This window comes from Aquarana catesbeiana, linkage group LG02 (assembly GCF_042186555.1).
Source record: "Aquarana catesbeiana isolate 2022-GZ linkage group LG02, ASM4218655v1, whole genome shotgun sequence".
NCBI classification, from domain to species: domain Eukaryota; kingdom Metazoa; phylum Chordata; class Amphibia; order Anura; family Ranidae; genus Aquarana; species Aquarana catesbeiana.
The window spans coordinates 371434927-371455544 of NC_133325.1; the positions used below are offsets into that span (position 1 = coordinate 371434927).

Sequence of the window (20618 nt, forward strand, 5' to 3'; positions counted from 1 at the left end):
AGCATAATAACCCATTCATGTTGAAGAATTTAAGAGGAAAGGTGTATGAGGTGTATGTCTTAGCTAGGGCTGCTGTTAGAAATAACAGGGCCCCATACAAATTGCTGGCAAATGACATGTGTGAAAAAAAAACCAGCACACAGACCCTTCTAAGTGTCTGCTATGTATTTTTGAGGACCTTTGGAGGAGTCTGTGCTGATTTATTTTTTTTTCATTCTTCGTGAATGTCACTTCTGTTGTAGCACTTCCTACAGCAAGAATTTAAAAAACAAATTCCCCCAAAATAAAAATAAAAAAGTTCATGGTGGTACCCCCCCTGTAACCTCTCTGATCCCTAATCTTTTGCTTACATGGCAAGAGATTCCTGCCCATGTAAATGAATGGGCTGAGTGAAGTCAGTGGTTGGTATAGATGCAGTGGGTGCAGGCACCTGCTACCTCCTTAGCAATCATTGGTAGCAGGAAGCTATCAAGTTCATCTACACCAGATGCCCTTTCAGTGTTAGGACTGAACACTGAGCTCATCCTAAGGCCCCTTTCACACTGGGGCGGTAGGGGGCGTCGGCGATAAAACAGCGCTATTTTTAGCGCTGTTTTACCGCGGTATTCGGGCGTTAGCGGTGCGGTTTTAACCCCCCGCTGGCGGCCGAAAAAGGGTTAAATCCACTCGTATAGCGCGGCTATAGCCGCGGTATTGCCGCGGTATAGCCGCGCTGTCCCATTGATTTCAATGGGCAGGAGCGGTTTAGGAGCGGTGAATGCACCACTCCTTCACCGCTCCAAAGATGCGGCTGACAGGAGATTTTTTCTTCTCCTGCCAGTGCACCGCTTCAGTGTGAAAGCCCTCGGGCTTTCACACTGAACAAACAGCGGAGGCTGTTTTGGGGCGGTTTTCAGGCGGTATTTTTAGCGCAATAATGCCTGCAAACCGCCCCAGTGTGAAAGGGGCCTAACCACTTAGGGACTGGAAGATTTTCCCCCTTAATGACCAGGCCCTTTTTTGCGATGCGGCACTCCCTTGCTTTAACTGACAATTGCGCAATTGTGCAACGCTGTACCTAAACAAAACTGCCATCCTTTTTTTCTTACAAATAGAGCTTTCTTTTGGTGGTATTTGATCACCTCAGCGGTTTTTATTTTTTGCTCTTTAAACAAATAAAAGACCGACAATTTTGGGGAAAAAAAGCATTATTTTTACATTTTTAATGTAATAAATATCCCTAAAAATAAAAAACAAAAATTTCTTCCTCAGTTTAGGCCGATATGTATTCTACATATTTTTGGTAAAAAAAAAAAAAAATCACAATAAGCGTAAATTGATTGGTTTGCACAAAAGTTATAGTATCTACAAAATAGGGAATAGATTTATGGCATTTAATTTTTTTACTAGTAATAGCGGCACTGCGACATTGCGGCAGACAGATCGGACACCTAACTGACACTTTTTTGGGAACCAGTGACATTATTACAGTAATCATTGCTAAAAATATGCACTGTTATTGTACTAATGACACTGGCAGATAAGGGGTTAACATCAGGGGCGATCAAAGGGTTAAACGTGTTCCCTGCAGGTGTGTTCTAACTGTATGGGGATGGTTTACCTGGGGAAACACACGGATCCATCTTCCTGCATAGCAGAAAGACAGGATCTGTGTGATCTCCCCTGTCAGAATGGAGATTTGCCTTGTTTACACAGGCAGATCCCCATTTTGTAACTGCGGGGAATGATTGCGGGTGGCCGGTGGACATTGAGTCCACCCCACCTGCTGATTGGCTCCCCCGCTGGCCAGTGGGCGCGCGCGTCCACAAACTAGAGTTCCAGAGCCGATGTACAATGACAGCGATTCGTGGGAAGGAGTCAACCTGTCGCAGTACAATGACAGTGGCTGGGCAGGAAGTGGTTAATTGAGAAGTATAGCCAAAGCTTTGGCTGGGCTCCTATAGATCACAGGAGTGCAATTCGCTTTGCACTCCTGTGACCCGTTTTTAGCAGAGAGCGGGCTGAAGTCCATTCTCTGCTGAGGTCACAGAAGTCGGTCCAGGAGCCGCGTCATCACGACATTGGAAGTCGGGATGCACCAGATCCCTGGACCAACACCAGGCTCAGTCTCTCAGCAAGCTGCTGAGACCCTAAGCCGGCCGCCCCCACCCCTCCACAGCCCAGTGAGCGAGGAGGGGGCAGAGCGGAGAGCTGCCGATTGTCAGTCTGCAGCTCTCTGCTCAGGGAGCTCTGAGAACCGAGCCGTCTGCGGTGTTCGATCGCTCGTTACTCAGTGTAGAGGCGCCAGGGGGCAGACGCAGCATCGGATTGATGCATCCACCTAGGTAAGTATGATTCTGCAAAAAAAAAGCCCAAACCCATACTTCTCTTTTAATGTTAAGGATATAGCCAGCCTTAAGGTAAGTTAGTCACCTGAAGATACTGAAGCACGGTGGAAATTACTGCATCATACTATGCAATGCATTAACACAATTTTCAAGTCTGATCATGTGCATCATCCCTATAAAACAGGCGAGAGTTTTAATGCCACTTTTCTTGTGGTATGACACTATACTATTAATCTGGCAAACAAAGATTAGTGTAATATGAACTATTATCTCCTTTCACTTGTGCTCTAACCTGCCATACCTTCGGGGCCCGGCTACTGTACGAAGATCTTTGCATGTTTCAACAGGTTATACTTTATTATGAAATACAGTACAAGCATAAAAACACCTGTATTAGTCATAAAGAGTTGTGGATGTAAACACATCATTGCTACATTAATATTTTTAATGTGACTGCTGACATTTTAACTAATACCTGTGCATCCAACTATATCATGCAAAATATATAGTTTCTTTGTCAAAAGTAACTTGACATAAAGACTAGCTAATTTAATTGACCATGCGTGAGTCAATCTGTTTTTTTAATCGGAGAAACTTATCTAATGCCTAACTTATCAATAGACTTCTGTGCCCTCTAACAGCGATTTAAAGTGGTTGTAAATCCAGATGAAAAAAAAAAACAAACAAAAAACACCAAAAACCTGAAAGACAAAAAGGTATAATGAGCTAGTATGAAATACTTACCTTAGAACGATGCTGTTACAGCGGTCCCGACACACCGCTGTGACCGGCGTCATGTCGCCCCGGAGTTATTTCTAGGTTTATTTCCGCTGTGATCGGCCAGAGCCGCGATGATGTCACTCCAGCTCAGGTGCGTGGGAGCCATCGGTAAGGGCACGAGCGAGCCGTTTCTTCAGTGCGCATGTGCCGATGACGGCGGCGCATGCGTATGCAGTGAATATTCCCCTAAACTGTTCAAGTTTAGGAAAATTCACAGTACCTACAGGTGAGCCTTATTATAGGCTGACCTGTAGGTAAAAAGTGGTTATGCAGGGTTTACAACCACTTTAAGTGAAGCCTAGTGGATTTCTTCTACATCTGGCTGTTATAAAGGCCCCTCCCTCTTCATGTCCCCCACCTTAGTTGTGCTTTTTTAACTCTAAGGCTAGGTTTCCACTATTGCGACCCCAAAGTCGCGCGATTTACAGTGCGACGTTGCAATGCGATTTTTAAAGCAATGTCATGCAACTGGTGAGAACAAGTCGCACCGAAGTCGGAACAAAGTAGTACAAAAACCTTTTTTGGAGTCGTTGCAACTTGAGTCGCACCAATTAGAACAGGGACCATTGAAATACATGGATTTTGACTTGTCATGCGACTTCACATGTGTCAAGTCGCACAACTCGTAGTAGTGGAAAGAGAGCCCAAGTTTCCCTTTTACTACATAAATGTAAATATACGAGAGATAACCATGTAAATACATTATGTCAGAGCAGCTTCCACAGCAGAACTAGAAATTTCCTGTTCTTGTGATGTAACATGCAACACCAAGAGCAGGGGGTGTATATAGAAGCCCCATTACTTGCCTGCTTGGCTCTACTGCAGAGGCTGTTGCAACAGAAAGTCCTCCCCCTGTAGTACATAGTTTAAGCCTCAGATCACACTATGAACTGTATGTGAATCGCACAGGAACTGCACCGCATTCCTGTTCAGTTCACATGCGATTCAGTTCAGTGGGATTTGAGCCCATTCATTTGAAAGGGCTCAAATCGCACCAGTTTTGGAACCTTACTGCTACCGGATCACATGGTACTTTGGGGTTGATTTACTAAAATGGGTGAGTGCAAAATCTGGCGCAGCTCTGCATAGAAACCAATCAGCTTCCAGTTTTTTTTTTGTTTGTCAAAGCTTAATTGAACAAGCTGAAGGTAAAAGCTGATTGGCTACGATGCACAGCTGCACCAGATTATGCACTATTAACCCCTTTGTACCATGCGATCTAATACTGGCAAACACACTGTGCTTGCAACCTGCATTTGGGGTGTCATTAAGATTGCACTGACACTCTGTGAATCACAAGGGCAGTGCGATTTGAATGCAGTGCGGGAATTGCGCACGGATCGCAGGGTTACCCGCATCGTATTAGTGTGAACCTAGGCTAAAAATAATTCATTTTACAGAGGGAAGGAAAAAGGATATAAAAAAGCAGTGGCAAACAAACAATAGGCATATAATGCAGGCATACAGTGCCTTGCAAAAGTATTCATACCCATTGAAATTTTCCACATTTTGTCATGTTACAACCAAAAACAAATATATTTTATTGGGATTTTATGTGATAGACCAACACAAAGTGGCACATAATTGTGAAGTGGAAGGAAAATGATAAAAGGTTTTCAAATTTTTTTATAAATAAATATGTGAAAAGTGTTGCATACATTTGTATTCAGCCCCCCTTTACTCTGATACCCCTAACTAAAATGAAGTGGAACCAATTTCCTTCAGAAATCACCTAATTAGTGAATAGAGTCCACCTGTGTGTAATTTATAAACTGTAAATGTATAAATACAGCTGTCCTCTATACTCCATCACTGTATTGCAGAAGCTGCTGACGACACCTGTAACATTTCCACCCAAAAAGACCTGACATCAAGTGTACAATAGTAGAGTAGATTGACATTAGTCACTGATCCCCCATCGCAGGCTGTGCAGTAAGGCTACTTTTACACTGAAGCGCTTTACAGGCGCTATAAAGCTAAAAATAGTGCCTGTAAAGCGCCTCTCCTCTCACTCCAATGTGAAAGCCCGAGTGCTTTCACACTGGAGCGGTGAGCTGGCAGGACGGTAAAAAAAGTTCTGCAAGCCGCATCTTTGCAGCGCTGTAGGAGTGGTGTATATACCGCTCCTAAAAGCGCCCTGCCCATTAAAATCAATGGGCAGCGCCGTCAATTTGCCAGTACAGCGGCACTTTGCGGGCGATTTTAAACCTTTTTCGGCCACTAGCGGGGGTTAAAAACGCCCCGCTAGTGGCTGAATTACTGACGATGCCCCCCAACGCCCCAGTGTAAAAGTAGCCCGAGAAGCATTTGTTTTGGTGTTCTAGGGTCCTTTCACATGGGCTTTCCGATCAGGTCCACCTGTCAGCTTTTCAGGTGGACCTGATTAGTAGCTCCATGCAGCTCAAGCGCAGGCTGATGTAAACGGATTTATGTCCATTTCCATTTTTCTGGACCTACATGTGAGGATCGGAGGTAGCCTGATGTAAGCAGGCACATGTCTATTTACACCCGGCTGCCATAGAGCTTTCATGGGTCCTTCCACAACAAATAGAAACGGATGTAAAAAAAAAAAACTGACATCTATCCTGTTCAGCTACGATTAAGCAGAGGATCCATTTACGGATACCCTGCTGAATGGAGCGAAGGAGTGCCAACAATTCTGTCAGAATATAATATATTGTGATGGTCATTATTGTTGCTACTACTATTCTCTCAGCACTTGCTTGCTGTGGCGATGAAAGGGGTTGGAGAGCTTAGAATTAACATTTGGGCCCTGAGATCTGAGATGCTGAAAAAGACTGCTAGTTAGTTGGAAAATGTATGTTAAAAATTATTTCCCTGCATTGATGCCCCCCTCTTCCCTGACAATTGCTTTTCACATAACTGGTTTCTAATAACGTCCTGAATATCCAGACAGCTCTGCTGCTACATGTACTAGATTTAGACATACTTTATGTTAAGATGAATGACGTTAGGGATGTTGTTGGAGGGTCATCAAAAGTTTGTTATGGGACCCCATTATCTGTAGTCGGGCTCCTGGACTCAAACACTGCCCTGGAGCAGTGGACCAGTCACAGTTACTTTTACAACAGTAGCAACAGCTTGGACTCAACATATTAATAGGAAAAAGGGAATAACTCATAAATTTAGATTGAGTGATCTTGCATGGATTTACATTTTAATACACTGTTGTTAATGCCGTTTCCTATGCTTAGTTACAACATATATGGAATTGGTGAATGTCTTGCATTGCACACAAATGCCAAATCTAGACCTTTGGGTTTATTCAGCAAAACAAGGTTATTAGTTATGAGGTTGTCCAAAGTATAACAGACAGTTTTAAGTCTAGGGTAGTCGGATCATAAAAAAAAAAAACAAATCCTGATTGATGGCTAAAGTACTTTGAATATGCTTTTTAGTGTCTAAAAATCCATGTTCATGTAATGGAAATAATATATTCTCTCAGGATGTTGAGTAAAGCCTCTTCTGGATAATAATCCAAACTTAAAAGTGACTGTAGACCTAGGATTTTTTTTTTTTTTAATAACAAACATGTTATACTTACTCTGTGCAATGGTTCCCCTGCTGGCTCCTTCCCCCCACTGAGTGCCCTCTATAGCTAGCCGCTTGCTATAAGACCACTTGTGCATGCTAGATCCTGAGCCCCGCTGTGTGTCCATTGACACATAGAGCACGGCTCGGCCTGCCCCCTCTCTCTCCTCACTCAATGTGATTGACAGCAGCAGGAGGCAATGGTTTCCACTGCTGTCTCTCAGCCGATGAGGAGAGAGAGAGCCTAGAGAGCTGCTGCTGTCATTTACATCACTGAATTGAGATTGGGCTTGGGTAAGTAATTGGGGTGGCTAGGGGGAGAGCAGACAACAGAGGGGTTTTTTTTTAACATAATGCATAGCAAGCATTGAGGTAAAAAAAAAAAAAAAAAACAAAAAACACCTTCTAGCTTTGCAATCACCTTTTTCGCTGCCAGAGCCGATTTTTGCATTTTTTGCACACGTGTTTAAAAAATCATTTTAGGCCTGAAGATTACACAAACATTATATATTTTCTGAAAGCAGACAGCCTAAAGCAGGGATATGCAATTAGCGGACCTCCAGCTGTTGCAGAACTACAAATCCCATGAGGCATAGCAAGACGGACAGCCACAAGCATGACACCCAGAGGCAGAGGCATGATGGGACTTGTAGTTTTGCAACAGCTGGAGGTCCACTTATTGCAGATCCCTGGCCTAGAGAATAAAACAGTGGTTGTTATAATTTTTTATGTCACACAATATTACTGCAAAATTTCTGTAAGAACCACACTAAAGTGAATTTTATGGCAAATGCAACAAATTACCCAAATGTTTAGTCAAATATAAAAGACCAGGTTGCACCAAGTAAATAGATACCCAAGATGCATAACCTTAAATTTGTGTGAACATGTGAAATGACAAATTTCAGTACCCCATATTTTTTCTAGGCAACGTTTCAAAAGCCCCCTATAGGTCATCAGTTTAGTGTTATGGAGGAGGTCTTGTGCTAGAATTATTGCTCTCACTCTGGCGTGCGTGGCAATAGGTAACATGTGTATTACAATCAACGTTCTTATGCGTACGTGCCCCCGACGCATGCGTTTAGGTTCGTACATGCGTAAATGTGGGGGTAGGGGGCCTCAAATTTTTGGGGGGGATTTTATGTGCTTGGGCGTAACTTTATTTTTGCAATTAAAAAAAATATTTTGCCTAACTTTTTTTTTTCATTACATAGGGCACAAAGAGTCCCCTATGTGATGATTTTTTGGTGACAGGTTCTCTTTAATGAGATATGCAGAGTCTAGAAGACCCTGCATGTCTCCTCTGAGCTCCACTGGATGTATTGCAATGCAGATTGCATTGCAATACATTCCTTTCCTGGCTATGCTAGCCAGGGAAAGTGACAGGGTGACCCAGAAGTGACGTCATACGCGTTTCTTTCCGGGTCAAAGCAAGACCCTCACCTCAACCTGGCTCAAACATGTCAGTCCCGGGCCCGCGGATTGGCAAGCATAGCTCAGAATACATGGCGGGGGGGGGGGGGGGGGGGTCGGTGTTATCAGGGGTGTGTGGAAGCAATCTGGTGGCAGCATAGCTGCCTGAATGCTTCCCCGTGACAGGCAGGAGTCTGGTTAGTCAGTTTTACACACAGTCCCAGTCACTGCAGCCATCTAAAGCCAAAGCATTTTTGTAGCTTTTGCTGGTGTAAAGGGGGGGGTTGAACCCATGTTTTTTTAGCAAATGTGTACCCACTGGGTACATTCACCTTCTCTATTTGTCCTTGTGACCATTATTACCAGGACTGGAACTAATGGAAAATTTTGAGTTGTCACCAGAACAGAAAGAGAAGGTAAATCTGATGACAGTTGTTTAACTGACTTTTAAGATTGAATTCACTCACTTTTTTGCACAGTATTTCCCGTTTCCTGCACTGCATGTATGTGAACCGAACCTAAATCAGAGCTAACTTTTTTTGTAGGCAGTAGAGTTTTCTGCATAACAGGTAATCAAAATCCAAATTAAAATGCATGTATAACAAACACTGACTAAACTATATATGCATCTATCATTGGAGTGCATATGGGGGTGTGGTGGATGTGCCTGGGCACAGCCTAATCACCCCATGTGCAGTGGCATATAATTCAGTGTGCAGAACTGTGCAGTATGCCCTGTCACACACACACACACACACACACACACACACACACACACACAAAACACACCCAGAGTAATCAATCCTATTTTATCAGCAGTGCTGGATCCACTGCAACATCTCCCTGTCATTGCTGGCTGGAGCATTGCTGGATGGATGGACACACTGCGTTATCTCACTCACTGGAATCCTATGAGTGAGACCATTGGTGTGCACAGCCTATTACATTAGGGTGTGCACCCCAGAGCACAAATACAAATGTGAGTACAGTATATCAGCAGAGCAATGGAACGGTGTCAGTAGAGCAAGATTGGTGTCAGTAGCTTTTTATTTTTATTATTTTTTAAAAATTTTTTACAATATTTTTTATTACGTTACTATAAAAAAATAAATAAATAATTAGGAGCCTCGTTATATGGCTTTGGAGAGCCACATAACGAGGTTTGTGGCTCACCTGTTTTGCGACAGAGAAAGAAACTGAGGACAAAGATTCCTTAGTCCCTTTCTCTGCAGCAAACACAGTTTACTATGCTTCAGTTAAGAATAAAGACAGGAGCGATCAGTAAAGATCACTCATGGTGTTCATTCAGAAAAGGAAGGGGCCAGTTAATGAAATATTTACCAGCCCCTTCCCTGCTCCTGAGAGGAGAGGAGGGAAGCTGGCAGCACTACAGGGGGCAGACAGGAATCAGGGGGAATCAGTACTTCAGGGGGTGATTAGGGTGTGGCCAGGCACACCCAGTGCACACACCTATGAGTGGGACATTGAGGCACAGGATTGGCAGTGCCCAAGCATAGTGTGCTATATGAACTGGATGAAGGAGGCTGAAGCTGCTCCACCTCCCATCCTATCTGTGCGATGTCTGCCTACCCCCCCCCCCCCCCCCACCCCACTTGCACACACCACTGTAAAAGGGGTTGCCATGGAGGCAGCAGACTTAAATATACGGCAAGCAGCAGCTCTAGATTCTGGCTGCCTGAACCTAGGGGAGACCAGCCTGGGGTCATTACCTTGTAAGTGCAGGTATGATGAAACACCTCTCTGACTCTCTCGCCCCCTCTCTCTCTTACCCCCACCTTCATCCCACTCATTCCCTCACCTCCCTCTCTCCCCAACCCCCCTTTCTCTCTAACCATTCTGTCTCTCTCAACCCCTCCCCTCTTTACCAATTCCACCATCTCTCTCCTACTTTCACTCAGTGCACTGAGTGTGTGTATATAATATGCTAATATGCAAATGATCTGATCTCCTAAACCAGGTAACCAGAATAACTTGCTGTCTGTTCTATAGGGTTATTCTGAGTATTTACATTCCTAACATTGGAAATTATGTATACTTTTAAAAAATATTGTACATGTAACATAAGCAACAAAATTGTATATTTTTGCACAAGCATACAGAGAAAAACAATAGTAATGTGTTTGGACCTGTTCATATTTAACATTTTCACAAAAAAAAAAAAATTAAAAAAAAATGCACCTGTTTGGCACAATAAACGTGCTTGTTCTGGATATTTGTGTGTTTGCAGTCTTCATTTTAATTTTTAACCTGCTATATTTTCTCCATTAGCCATACAATACACACTGTGACATCTTATCTAGTAAGCAGACTTGATGCATCCTGGTGTATTTAACAATCATGCCTATTCTGCTTAGAACATCAGGTGTCAACATACCATTTGAATGTAAAGACATACGTGTATTCCTTTCTGATTGCAGACACTGTTGCACCTTATGTACTAAGCAGACTTGACGTATCCTGGTGTATTTATTGAAAACAATCAAATTCTGCTTAATACACCAGGTGTGAACATTTTGACACTTCCGCTCTATTCTCTCCAACTTCCCTAAGAATTGCTGTGATCTACCACTCCCCTGGACCGTTATCAACTTTCCTTGATTCGTTTTCGCCTGGCTACCCTACTTCATCTCTTCTGAAATTCCCACAATCCTTCTTGGTGACTTCAACATCCCTGTTAATACAAACACTCCTCCTACTTCTAAACTGCTTAGTCTAACCTCCTCATTTGACCTGAAGCAATAGGTACAGGCTTATAATCACTCTGATGGCAACACCCTTGACTTTGTATTCTCCTACCTATGCGCTCCGTGTAACCTCTCCAACAATCTTTTTCTGCTCTCTGACCACCACCTTTTTAGTTTCTCTCTCTCGCTCGCTCCCCTCACTACACATAGAATCAGGCTCCAACCCCTACAACCCTGGCAAACAGATGACACCAGAAATCTCAAAAAAACATAGCCGTGCTCTTGAGCGTCTGTGGCATAAGATTAAAAACAAACACTCAAACACTTCAACCAATACAAATCTGCTCTCCACAAATACATGTCTTGCCTCCACACTGCCAAGCAGACCTATTTTACCACTCTCATTAAGACCTTCTCATCCAGTCCCCGTCAACTCTTCTCTACCTTCAACTCTCTACTTCGTCCCCCACTTCCTCCCCCCACCAACTCACTGCTCATGAGATTGCTAATCACTTCAAAAATAAAATTGACACAATTTGTGATGAAATCTCAACCCTACAGGTAACTTCCCCAGTTAACACCCCATGTCAGCTCCCCTTATTCAAACCTGCTATTGTAGACAAAGTTGCTAAACTGCTTTCTATTGCCCACCTAACCATCTGTCTCCTGGATCCCATTCCCTCTCACTCTATCCTACACTCTCTAGCCCACATCTTCAATCTCTCCCTCTCTTCCGGTATCTTCCCCAATGCTCTAAAATATGCACTGATCACCCCCATACTTAAAAAGCCATCCTTGGAACCTACCAATCTACGCCCTATCTTTTTGCTTCCCTTTTCTTCTAAACTCCTTGAACGCCTGGTCTACAACCAACTCAGTGACCACCTCAAAGAATAACCTTCTTGATCCCCTTCAGTCTGGATTTCGCCCTCAACACTCCACAGAAACTGCTCTTCTAAAACTCACAAATGACTTACCGCAAAAACCAACGGACACTATTCTGTAATCCTACTATTGGACCTTTTGGCTGCCTGATACGGTTGACCACCCCCTCCTCCTCAAAAAACTTTACTTCCATAGTCTCCGTAACGGCGCTCTTCGGTGGCTCTTATCCTACCTATCCCAATGAACCTTCAATGTCACTACTTCCTTCTCTCCTCTTCCCTTCTCCGTCGGGGTCCCCCAAGGTTCTGTTCTTGGACCTCTCCTATTTTCAATCTACGCATCTTCCCTGGATCAGCTGACACAGCTTTCAATATCATTGCAATGCTGATGACACACAAATCTATCTCTCCACCCCTCAACTCACTTCAGTCTCCTCAGGCATCACTAACTTACTAACAGACATATCTGTCTGGATGTCACACAACTTCCTCAAACTCAACTTGTCCAAAACCGAACTCATAATATTTCCTACCCCACGTGCCTCTTCCCCTGACTTCTGTGTCAAGAGCAATGGCGCAACCATCCACCCATCCCCACATGCCAGGGTACTAGGTGTTATTCTGGACTCTGAACTCTCCTTTCGGCCCCACATCCAATCCCTTTCAAAAGCTTGAAGCCTCAACCTCCGCAACATCTCCAAACTACATTCCTTCCTAACCAATGAAACCACAAAGTTCCTGATTCACTCCCTGGTTATCTCTCGCCTTGACTACTGCAACTCCCTCCTCATTAGCTTACCTTAAAATAGACTATCTCCCCTTCAGTCCATCATGAATGCTGCTGCCAGACTCATCCACCTTACAAACCGCTCAGCGTTGGCTATCCCGCTCTGCCAATCCCTCCATTGGCTGCCACTCACCCAACAAATTAAATTCAAAATACTAACAATAAGTTACAAAGCCATCCACAACTCGGCCCACAGCTACATCATTAGCCTAGTCTCAAAATACCAACCTAAATCGTGCTCTTCGTTCCTCCCAAGACCTCCTGCTCTCTAGCTCCCTCATCACCTCCTCCCATATTTGCCTCCAGGACTTCTCCCGAGCCTCTTCCATCCTCTGGAATACCCTGCCCCAATCTGTCAGACTATCTGCAAATCAGATAAGCCTACCCTGCCTCCACCTAACAACTGCACTTTTATTTTCTTTATCAGCTCATCCCCCACAGTTATTACCCTTCGTATCACTTGACCCTCCCTCCTAGATTGTAAGCTCTAACGAGCAGGGCCCTCCGATTCCTCCTGTATCGAATAGTATTGTAATTGAACCCGAATGTTGTAAAGCACTGCGCAAACTGCCGGCGCTATATAAATCCTGTATAATAATAATAATAATAATAATAATAATAATAATAATAATAATACTTGCAGTCACTGTGACACCATATTTAATATTGATGTATTTTAGTACAGGCAAAAAGTAGCTCGTTCTCATTGCCTGCTAGTTTACGGTATGAAAGAACTTTGACAGTGAACATTCTTTTCTTTTCCTAGCTCATGCGCAGTTCATTTTTATTTGACTATTTTGTACAATTTCCTCATTAACGATTAGAAATGTGTTCCTTTTAACAAAAAAAAATAAAAAAAAACAAAAACAGGTTGATCAGGCACTTTGGGTTGAAAAAAAAAAAGTGTTTCCTGCCGCAATGAGCTCTCCACTGCCCAGTGAACTTCCACATGCCTCGCTCTACCCAGGGAAAGGGATGACCGGGTGACCTTTTCGCCTAGCCATTCATATGTTGGAGTTTCTATTGATGATGTACTCAGTGTGTATCTCTAATGTCTGTGTTTTCTATGACTCTTTATAGAAATAAAGGAATTACAAAAAAAAAAAAAAAAGTGTGTCATAGCACACTAATGATGCGAAAAGCAAACGAATTGACTATGGACATTCATTTAACTTAACCGTCTATGGCCTGCTCAAGTAAGTTTTACTGTGTCTGTGTCCAGCCTCACCAATAACACATAGGACTTGGTAAAGAAGAGATGGAAGGGCCAAAAATCCTGTTTTTTTGGGTTTTTTTTGTTTTGTTTTTAGCCCTTTAGATGTGTGGCCTTTAAAAGAAGGTGACCCATAGTGATACATTTTTCTAAAATGTAAATTTGTATATTTAAATCTGCATATCTCTATTATCATGAGTTCTAATCAATGTGCCTAATTAACACTAACAAAGTTTGAAAACTAACCTCACAACTGAAATCCGTTTCAGCTTCCATTGTTATAACTTTAACCTTAAATGTCTTTTGCTGCTTTTTCTTCTTCAGTCCCCGGATGGACATAGCTGCTGATGATGCAGACACTGTATGTATCCTAGGACAGGAAAAAAAATACATATTACAACAGTGTGAAGAACATGAATTCTTGTAAATTCCTGCATGGCAGAACCCAGATTGACTGAGCTGTACTGCATTCCCAAGTGCCAATGCTGTGAACATGCTTACAGGCGGGTAGTGACACAGCTTTATTTTTTAACAGTAATAGAGCAGGTAGTGTCACCCTTTTGACTATGTGACTATTTGTGATCAGAATGACAAATGCTACCCAAGATATTCTAATTGCATTGATGTATTTTGTTATTGGGTTAGAGCGTGGTTTTAAATATCATTGTTCTAGCAACATGAAATAAAACACATTTCCATTTTAATAATCTAGGCATAGAATCAGGGCAGCCATCAGGGGGCACACCCGATACAACTGTAAGGGACCCCAGGGTCCGAGGGGCCCGCCCGGGCCAGAAGAAGGCAGGACAGGTGAAGGGGAGCCATGTTGTGCACTATAGAAAAAAACTCGTAGCTTTTGCTGCTCTCTGTGTCACTGAGCTCAGACATCGAGCTCTTTACTGCCACCTCTGCCTACTATGTGCATCCCTCGTGTGAGCTGCCTGTACTGTGCTCCTCTGTGTCAGCAACATGTCAGCTTTGTGAAAATGAGCTGGGACTAGGTAGGAAGACTTCCTTTACAAGTAGGGCTGTGAAGAAAAGGGAGGGGGGGCTGTGAAGGAAAGGGGGGGGGGGGGCAGAGGCTTGTGTGTTTACAGATTTGTGCATGTGTGGGGCTGACATATATACAGGTGTGAGGTGGTCTGGCATATATACAGGGGGGGGGGCTGACATATATACAGGTGTGAGGTGGTCTGGCATATATACAGGGGGGGGGCTGACATATATACAGCTATGAGGGGGGGCTGACAATATATATATATGAGGGGGCTGACAAATATACAGCTGTTTGGGGGGCTGACATATATACAGGTGTGAGGGGGTGGGGCTGACATATATACAGGTGTGAGCGGGCTGGCATATATACAGCTATGAGGGGGCTGACAATATATATATGTATGTATGAGGGGGCTGACAAATATACAGCTGTTTGGGGGGCTGACATATATACAGGTGTGGGGGGGCATATATACAGGTGTGGGGGGGTGGGGCTGACATATATACAGGTGTGAGCGGGCTGGCAAATATACAGGTAGGGGGGCTGACACATATATATATATATATATATATATATATATATATATATATATATATATATATACACACACACACACACACATAGGATTGGGGGGAGAGCTGACACATATACAGGATTGAGGGGGCTGAGTGCGTACAGGTGAGGTGGCCGGTGTGTGGATTGGGTGGGATGGCCCGTGGGCAAGCCCTGGGGAATGTTGGTGGTCTGGCTTGGGGGGGCCCCATGCCTAAAACTTTGTAAGGGGCCCAAACATTTCTGATGGCTGCCCTGCATAGAATACATCAGATAGAAAGCTAAAAAGTGACAGTACAAAATCTCCACCGACTGCATCTTTGTGCGCTCATCCCCTGGCGTCATTCTAGAGAGAATGACGTGCAGATGGCTCCACTAGACATGCCTTGTCTCTCATTTATAAACTTCTGCTCACAGAATCCTCTCTCACACCTCTTAAGTTTCTGGGTCAACAGGAAAGAAATCCCCAAATCAAACTGATGCCAGGGGACCTTACAAAACTTTTAAATCTTTCTTACAAATCCTCTATTTGTAGTAAATACCAAGAAGACAGTTACAAAATTCAAACACGATGGCACCAAACCCCTGCCTTGCTACATCGTATATATCCTTCGGTGCCGGAAACCTGTTGGCGCAGTGATAAGGGAAGGGGTGACATGATACATATTCTTTGGTTTCGTCTGGTGCTTCAGACCTTTTGGAAACAGGTCCATTCCATAGTACAGTAAGTTCACTGATCGATCAGTGCCACATACACAGGCATTTTTTCTTTTACGCCACTCTACTATTCCATTAAAGGCATACAAACATTCAGTTGAAGCATTTAATCAACGCTGTGCGCTCTTGTATGTCTCTTTCTCGTGGTTTGCAAATCATAAAAAATAAACAAAACCAGTAAATCAAATCCTTGCCGTCCAGCGCTAAACTAAACAGTAGACTGCTCTCTATACAGTGCGGGCCTGATCCCCATCACCCACAAAACATGAGGTAAAGCAAACCTTTTTCCAATCCAAACAAACAGGGATCCTCTCTTTCAGATTCCCTACTGAGACTCAGGCCAGAGTTCAGCTGTGCTCTCTTCCACCTGAGTGTGGACCAGAACATCCGGACCGGAACCTAGCCTGCCACAGAGGCTGCAAAAACTCGGCCCGGATTCCGGTTCAGTCCCTTACAACAGAACAAATGCGAGGTGCAATATAGCGATTATCCACTACATCACCTTGCATACCGTCACAATATATATTTATATATACTGTATATATATATATACACACTATATTGCCAAACATATTGGGACATCTGCCTTTACACACACATGAACTTTAATAGAATCCCAGTCTTAGCCCGTAGGGTTCAATATTGAGTTGGCCCACCCTTTGCAGCTATAACAGCATCAATTTTCTTGGGAGGCTGTTCAAAAGATTTAGGAGTGTGTCCATGGGAATGTTTGACCATTCTTCCAGAAGCACATTTGTGAGGTCAGGCACTGATGTGGACGAGAAGGCCTGGCTCACAGTCTCTGCTCTAATTCATCCCAAAGGTGTTCTATCGAGTTAAGCTCAGGACTCTGTGCAGGCCAGTAAAGTTCCTCCACCCCAAACTCATCCGTACTATATTGCCAAAAGTATTGGGCCACCCCTCCAAAATATTTGGTGGAGGAGGGATTATGGTGTGGGGTTGTTATTCAGGGGTTGGGCTTGGCGTCAGCATACCAAGACATTTTGGACAATTTCATGCTCCCAACTTTGTGGGAACAGTTTGGGGATGGCCCCTTCCTGTTCCAACATGACTGTGCACCAGTGCACAAAGCAAGGTCCATAAAGACATGGATGAGTGAATTTGGGGTGGAGGAACATGACTGCCCTGCACAGAGTCCTGACCTCAACCTGATATAACAATTTTGGGATGAATTGGAGCGGAGACTGCAAGCCAGGCCTTCTCATCAGTGCCTGACCTCACAAATGCGCTTCTGTGGGAATGGTCAAACATTCCCATAGACACACTCCTAAACCTCGTGGACAGCCTTCCCAGAAAATTGAAGCTGAGCAAAGGGTGGGCCAACTCAATATTGAACCCTACGGACTAAGACTGGGATGCCATTAAAGTTCATGGGGGTGTTAATGTAGGCATCCCAATACTTTTGGCAATATAGTGTGTTTATTCTTTATATATATATTCTTTTTAGATTTATTTATATTTCTAAATGAAAAGATTTTTACAAAGTAGGAGCATGCGTATTAATGCACCAACACATAAACTTTTAGAGATCATTATGCTGGAATTGCTGGAATAATAAACATTCCAACAGTGTCCTAGCAATGAATCACAGAATGAAATCAATGCCACTTAATCATCATTGAAGCATGATTCCTACATTCATTTTACTCACCCTCCCTTTGTTTATGGCCAGTAAGTCCTGTTAATCACTTTGAGTACCACTTACTCATGCACTATATATTTTTGGTCATGATTTGTCTGAGAAATGTTAGCATTACAGCCAGGACATTTGCTAAATAAATACTTTAGAGCAGGGATATGCAATGTCACTTACAAACTGTATAAATAGCGTCTTTCTATATTTATTTTTATACATATGCCACATCCTTGAATTATATCTTAACATCTTTCCTGAGACATATATACAGTTCCAGTATGAAAATAAATTCATGTATATATACAGCTAAAATATACAGGTAAAATAAGTATTGAACACCTCACCATTTTTCTAGGTAAATCTATTTCTAAAGGTGCTATTGATATGACATTTTCACCACATGTCAGTAACAACCCATGCAATCCATACATATAAAGAAACCAAAGCAAATACGTTCAGAAATGCAGTTATGTGTAATAAAATTGAATGACACAGGGAAAAGTATTGAACACATGAAGAAAGGGAGGTGCAAAAAAGGAATGAAAAGCTAAGACACCAGCTGAAATCTATCAGTAATTAGAAAGCAACCCTTCCCCTTGTCAGTGCAAATTAATTTTAGCTGGTTCAGTCTCAACTGGTGGCCTATAAAAAGGTTTCTCATTACCAAGGTGTCACACAAGAAACATCTCATAATGAGTAAAATCAAAGAGCTCTCTCAAGACCTTCGCAAGCTTATTGTTGCAAAACATACTGATGCCATTGATTACAGAAGGATTTCTAAACTTCTGAATGATCCAGTGAGCACTGTTGGGGCCATAATCCAGAAGTGGAGGGGACATCATTTCACCATAAACTGGCCACAACCAGGTGCTCCTCACAAGATTTCTGACTGAGGAGTGAAAATTATTATCAGAAGAGTTGTCCAAGAGCCAAGGACCAGGTCTTTTCAGAAAGACCTGGAATTAGCAGGTACAATTGTAAGAAAATATTAACTAATGCACTCAACCACCATGGCCTGTATGCATGCACACCATGCAAGACTTCATTGCTGAAGAAAAAGCATGTTAAAGCTTGTTTAAAGTTTGCTGCACAATATTTAGACAAGCTAGTGAAATACTGGGATAATGTAGTCTGGTCAGATGAGACCAAAATTGAACTCTTTGGATGCCATAATACACACCGTGTTTGGAGGTCAAATAGCACATCACCCCAACAATCACCCCAACAACACCAACAGTGAAGTTTGGAGGTGGGAACATCATGGTGTGAGGCTGCTTTTCAACATACGGTACTGGCAAACTTCATACCATTGAAGGAAGGATGAATGGAAAAATGTACCAAGACATTCTTGATAAAAAGCTGCTGCCATCTACCAGGATGATGAAGATGAGGGTGGACATTTCAGCAAGACAATGATCCCAAACACAAAGCCAAGGAAACTCTCAATTGGTTTCAAAGAAAATGCTGCTAGAATATCTCTGCCAATCACCTGACTTGAATCCAACAGAAAATCTATGGAAAGAACTAAAGATCAGAGTTCATAAAAGAGACTCACGGAACCTTCAAGATTTGAAGATTGTGTGGGAAAATGGACCAAAATCACACCTGAGCAATGCATGCGACTAATTTCTCCAAACAGGAGGCATCTTGAAGCTGTCATTACCAACAAAGAATTTTGTACGAAGTAATAAATACATTTCAGTTAGTGTGTGCAATACTTTTTCCCTGTGCCATTCCATTTTATTACACTTTACTTAATTTCTGAATGTATTTGTTTTGGTTTCTTTGTATGTATGGATTGCATGAGTGGTTACCTACATGTGGTGAAAATTTCATGTCAATAGCACCTTTAGAAATATATTTACTTAGAAAAATGGTGATGTGTTCAATACTTATTTTACCTGCTGTATACAGTGTATATATATATATATATATATATATATATATATATATATATATATATATATATATATACACACACACACTCACAAAAAAGTGAGTACACCCCTTACATTTTTGTAAATATTTTATTCTATCTTTTCATGTGACAACACTGAAGAAATTACACTTTGCTACAATGTAAAGTAGTGAGTGTACAGCTTGTATAACAGTGTAAATTTGCTGTCCCCTCAAAATAACTCACACAGCCATTAATGTCTATACCACTGGCAACAAAAGTCAGTACACCCCTAAGTGAAAATGTCCAAATTGCGCCCAATTAGCCATTTTCCCTTCCCGGCGTCATGTGACTTGTTAGTATTACAAGGTCTCAGGTGTGAATGGGGAGAAGGTGTGTTAAATTTGGTGTTATCACTCTCACTCTCTCATACTGGTCACTGGAAGTTCAACATGGCACCTTATGGCAAAGAACTCTCTGAGGATCTGAAAAAAAAATTGTTGCTCTACATAAAGATGGCCCAGGCTATAAGAAGATTGCCAAGACCCTGAAACTGAGCTGCAGCACGTGGCCAAGACCATAAAGCAGTTTAACAGGACAGGTTTCACTCAGAACAGGCCTTGCCATGGTCGACTAAATAAGTTGAGTGCACATGCTCAGTGTCATATCCAGATGTTGTCTTTGGGAAATAGACATATAAGTGCTGCCAGCATTGCTGCAGAGGTTGAAGGGGTGGGGTGGGTCAGCCTGTCAGTGCTCAGACCATATGCCACACACTGCATCAAATTGATCTGCATTGCTGTCATCCTAGAAGGAAGCTTCTTCTAAAGATGATGCACAAGAAAGCTTGTTGAAGACAAGCAGACTAAGGACATGGATTACTGGAACCATGTCCTGTGGTCTGATGAGACCAAGATAAACTTATTTTATTCAGATGGTGTCAAGCGTGTGTGGTGACAACCAGGTGAGGAGTACAAAGACAAGTGTGTCATGCCTACAGTCTAGCATGGTGGTAGGAGGAGTGTCATGGTCTGGGACTGCCCATGAATGCCAACATGTACTGTGACATACTGAAGCAGAGCATGTTCCCCTTCCTTCAGACACTGGGTCGCAGGGCAGTATTCCAACATGATAACG

At 42.8% G+C, this 20618-nt stretch overlaps 1 protein-coding gene across 1 annotated transcript in view; it reads right to left on the reverse strand.

Annotated features, from left to right (window-relative positions):
• The window catches only part of LOC141128050 (merlin-like), a 142313-nt gene that overhangs the window by 113840 nt on the left and 7855 nt on the right, over nucleotides 1-20618 (reverse strand). Inside the window, exon 2 of the mRNA XM_073615096.1 lies at nucleotides 13908-14031. Coding sequence (XP_073471197.1) covers nucleotides 13908-14000 — 93 coding nt within the window. The 5' untranslated portion in view covers nucleotides 14001-14031. The remainder of the gene's footprint in view (nucleotides 1-13907; nucleotides 14032-20618) is intronic.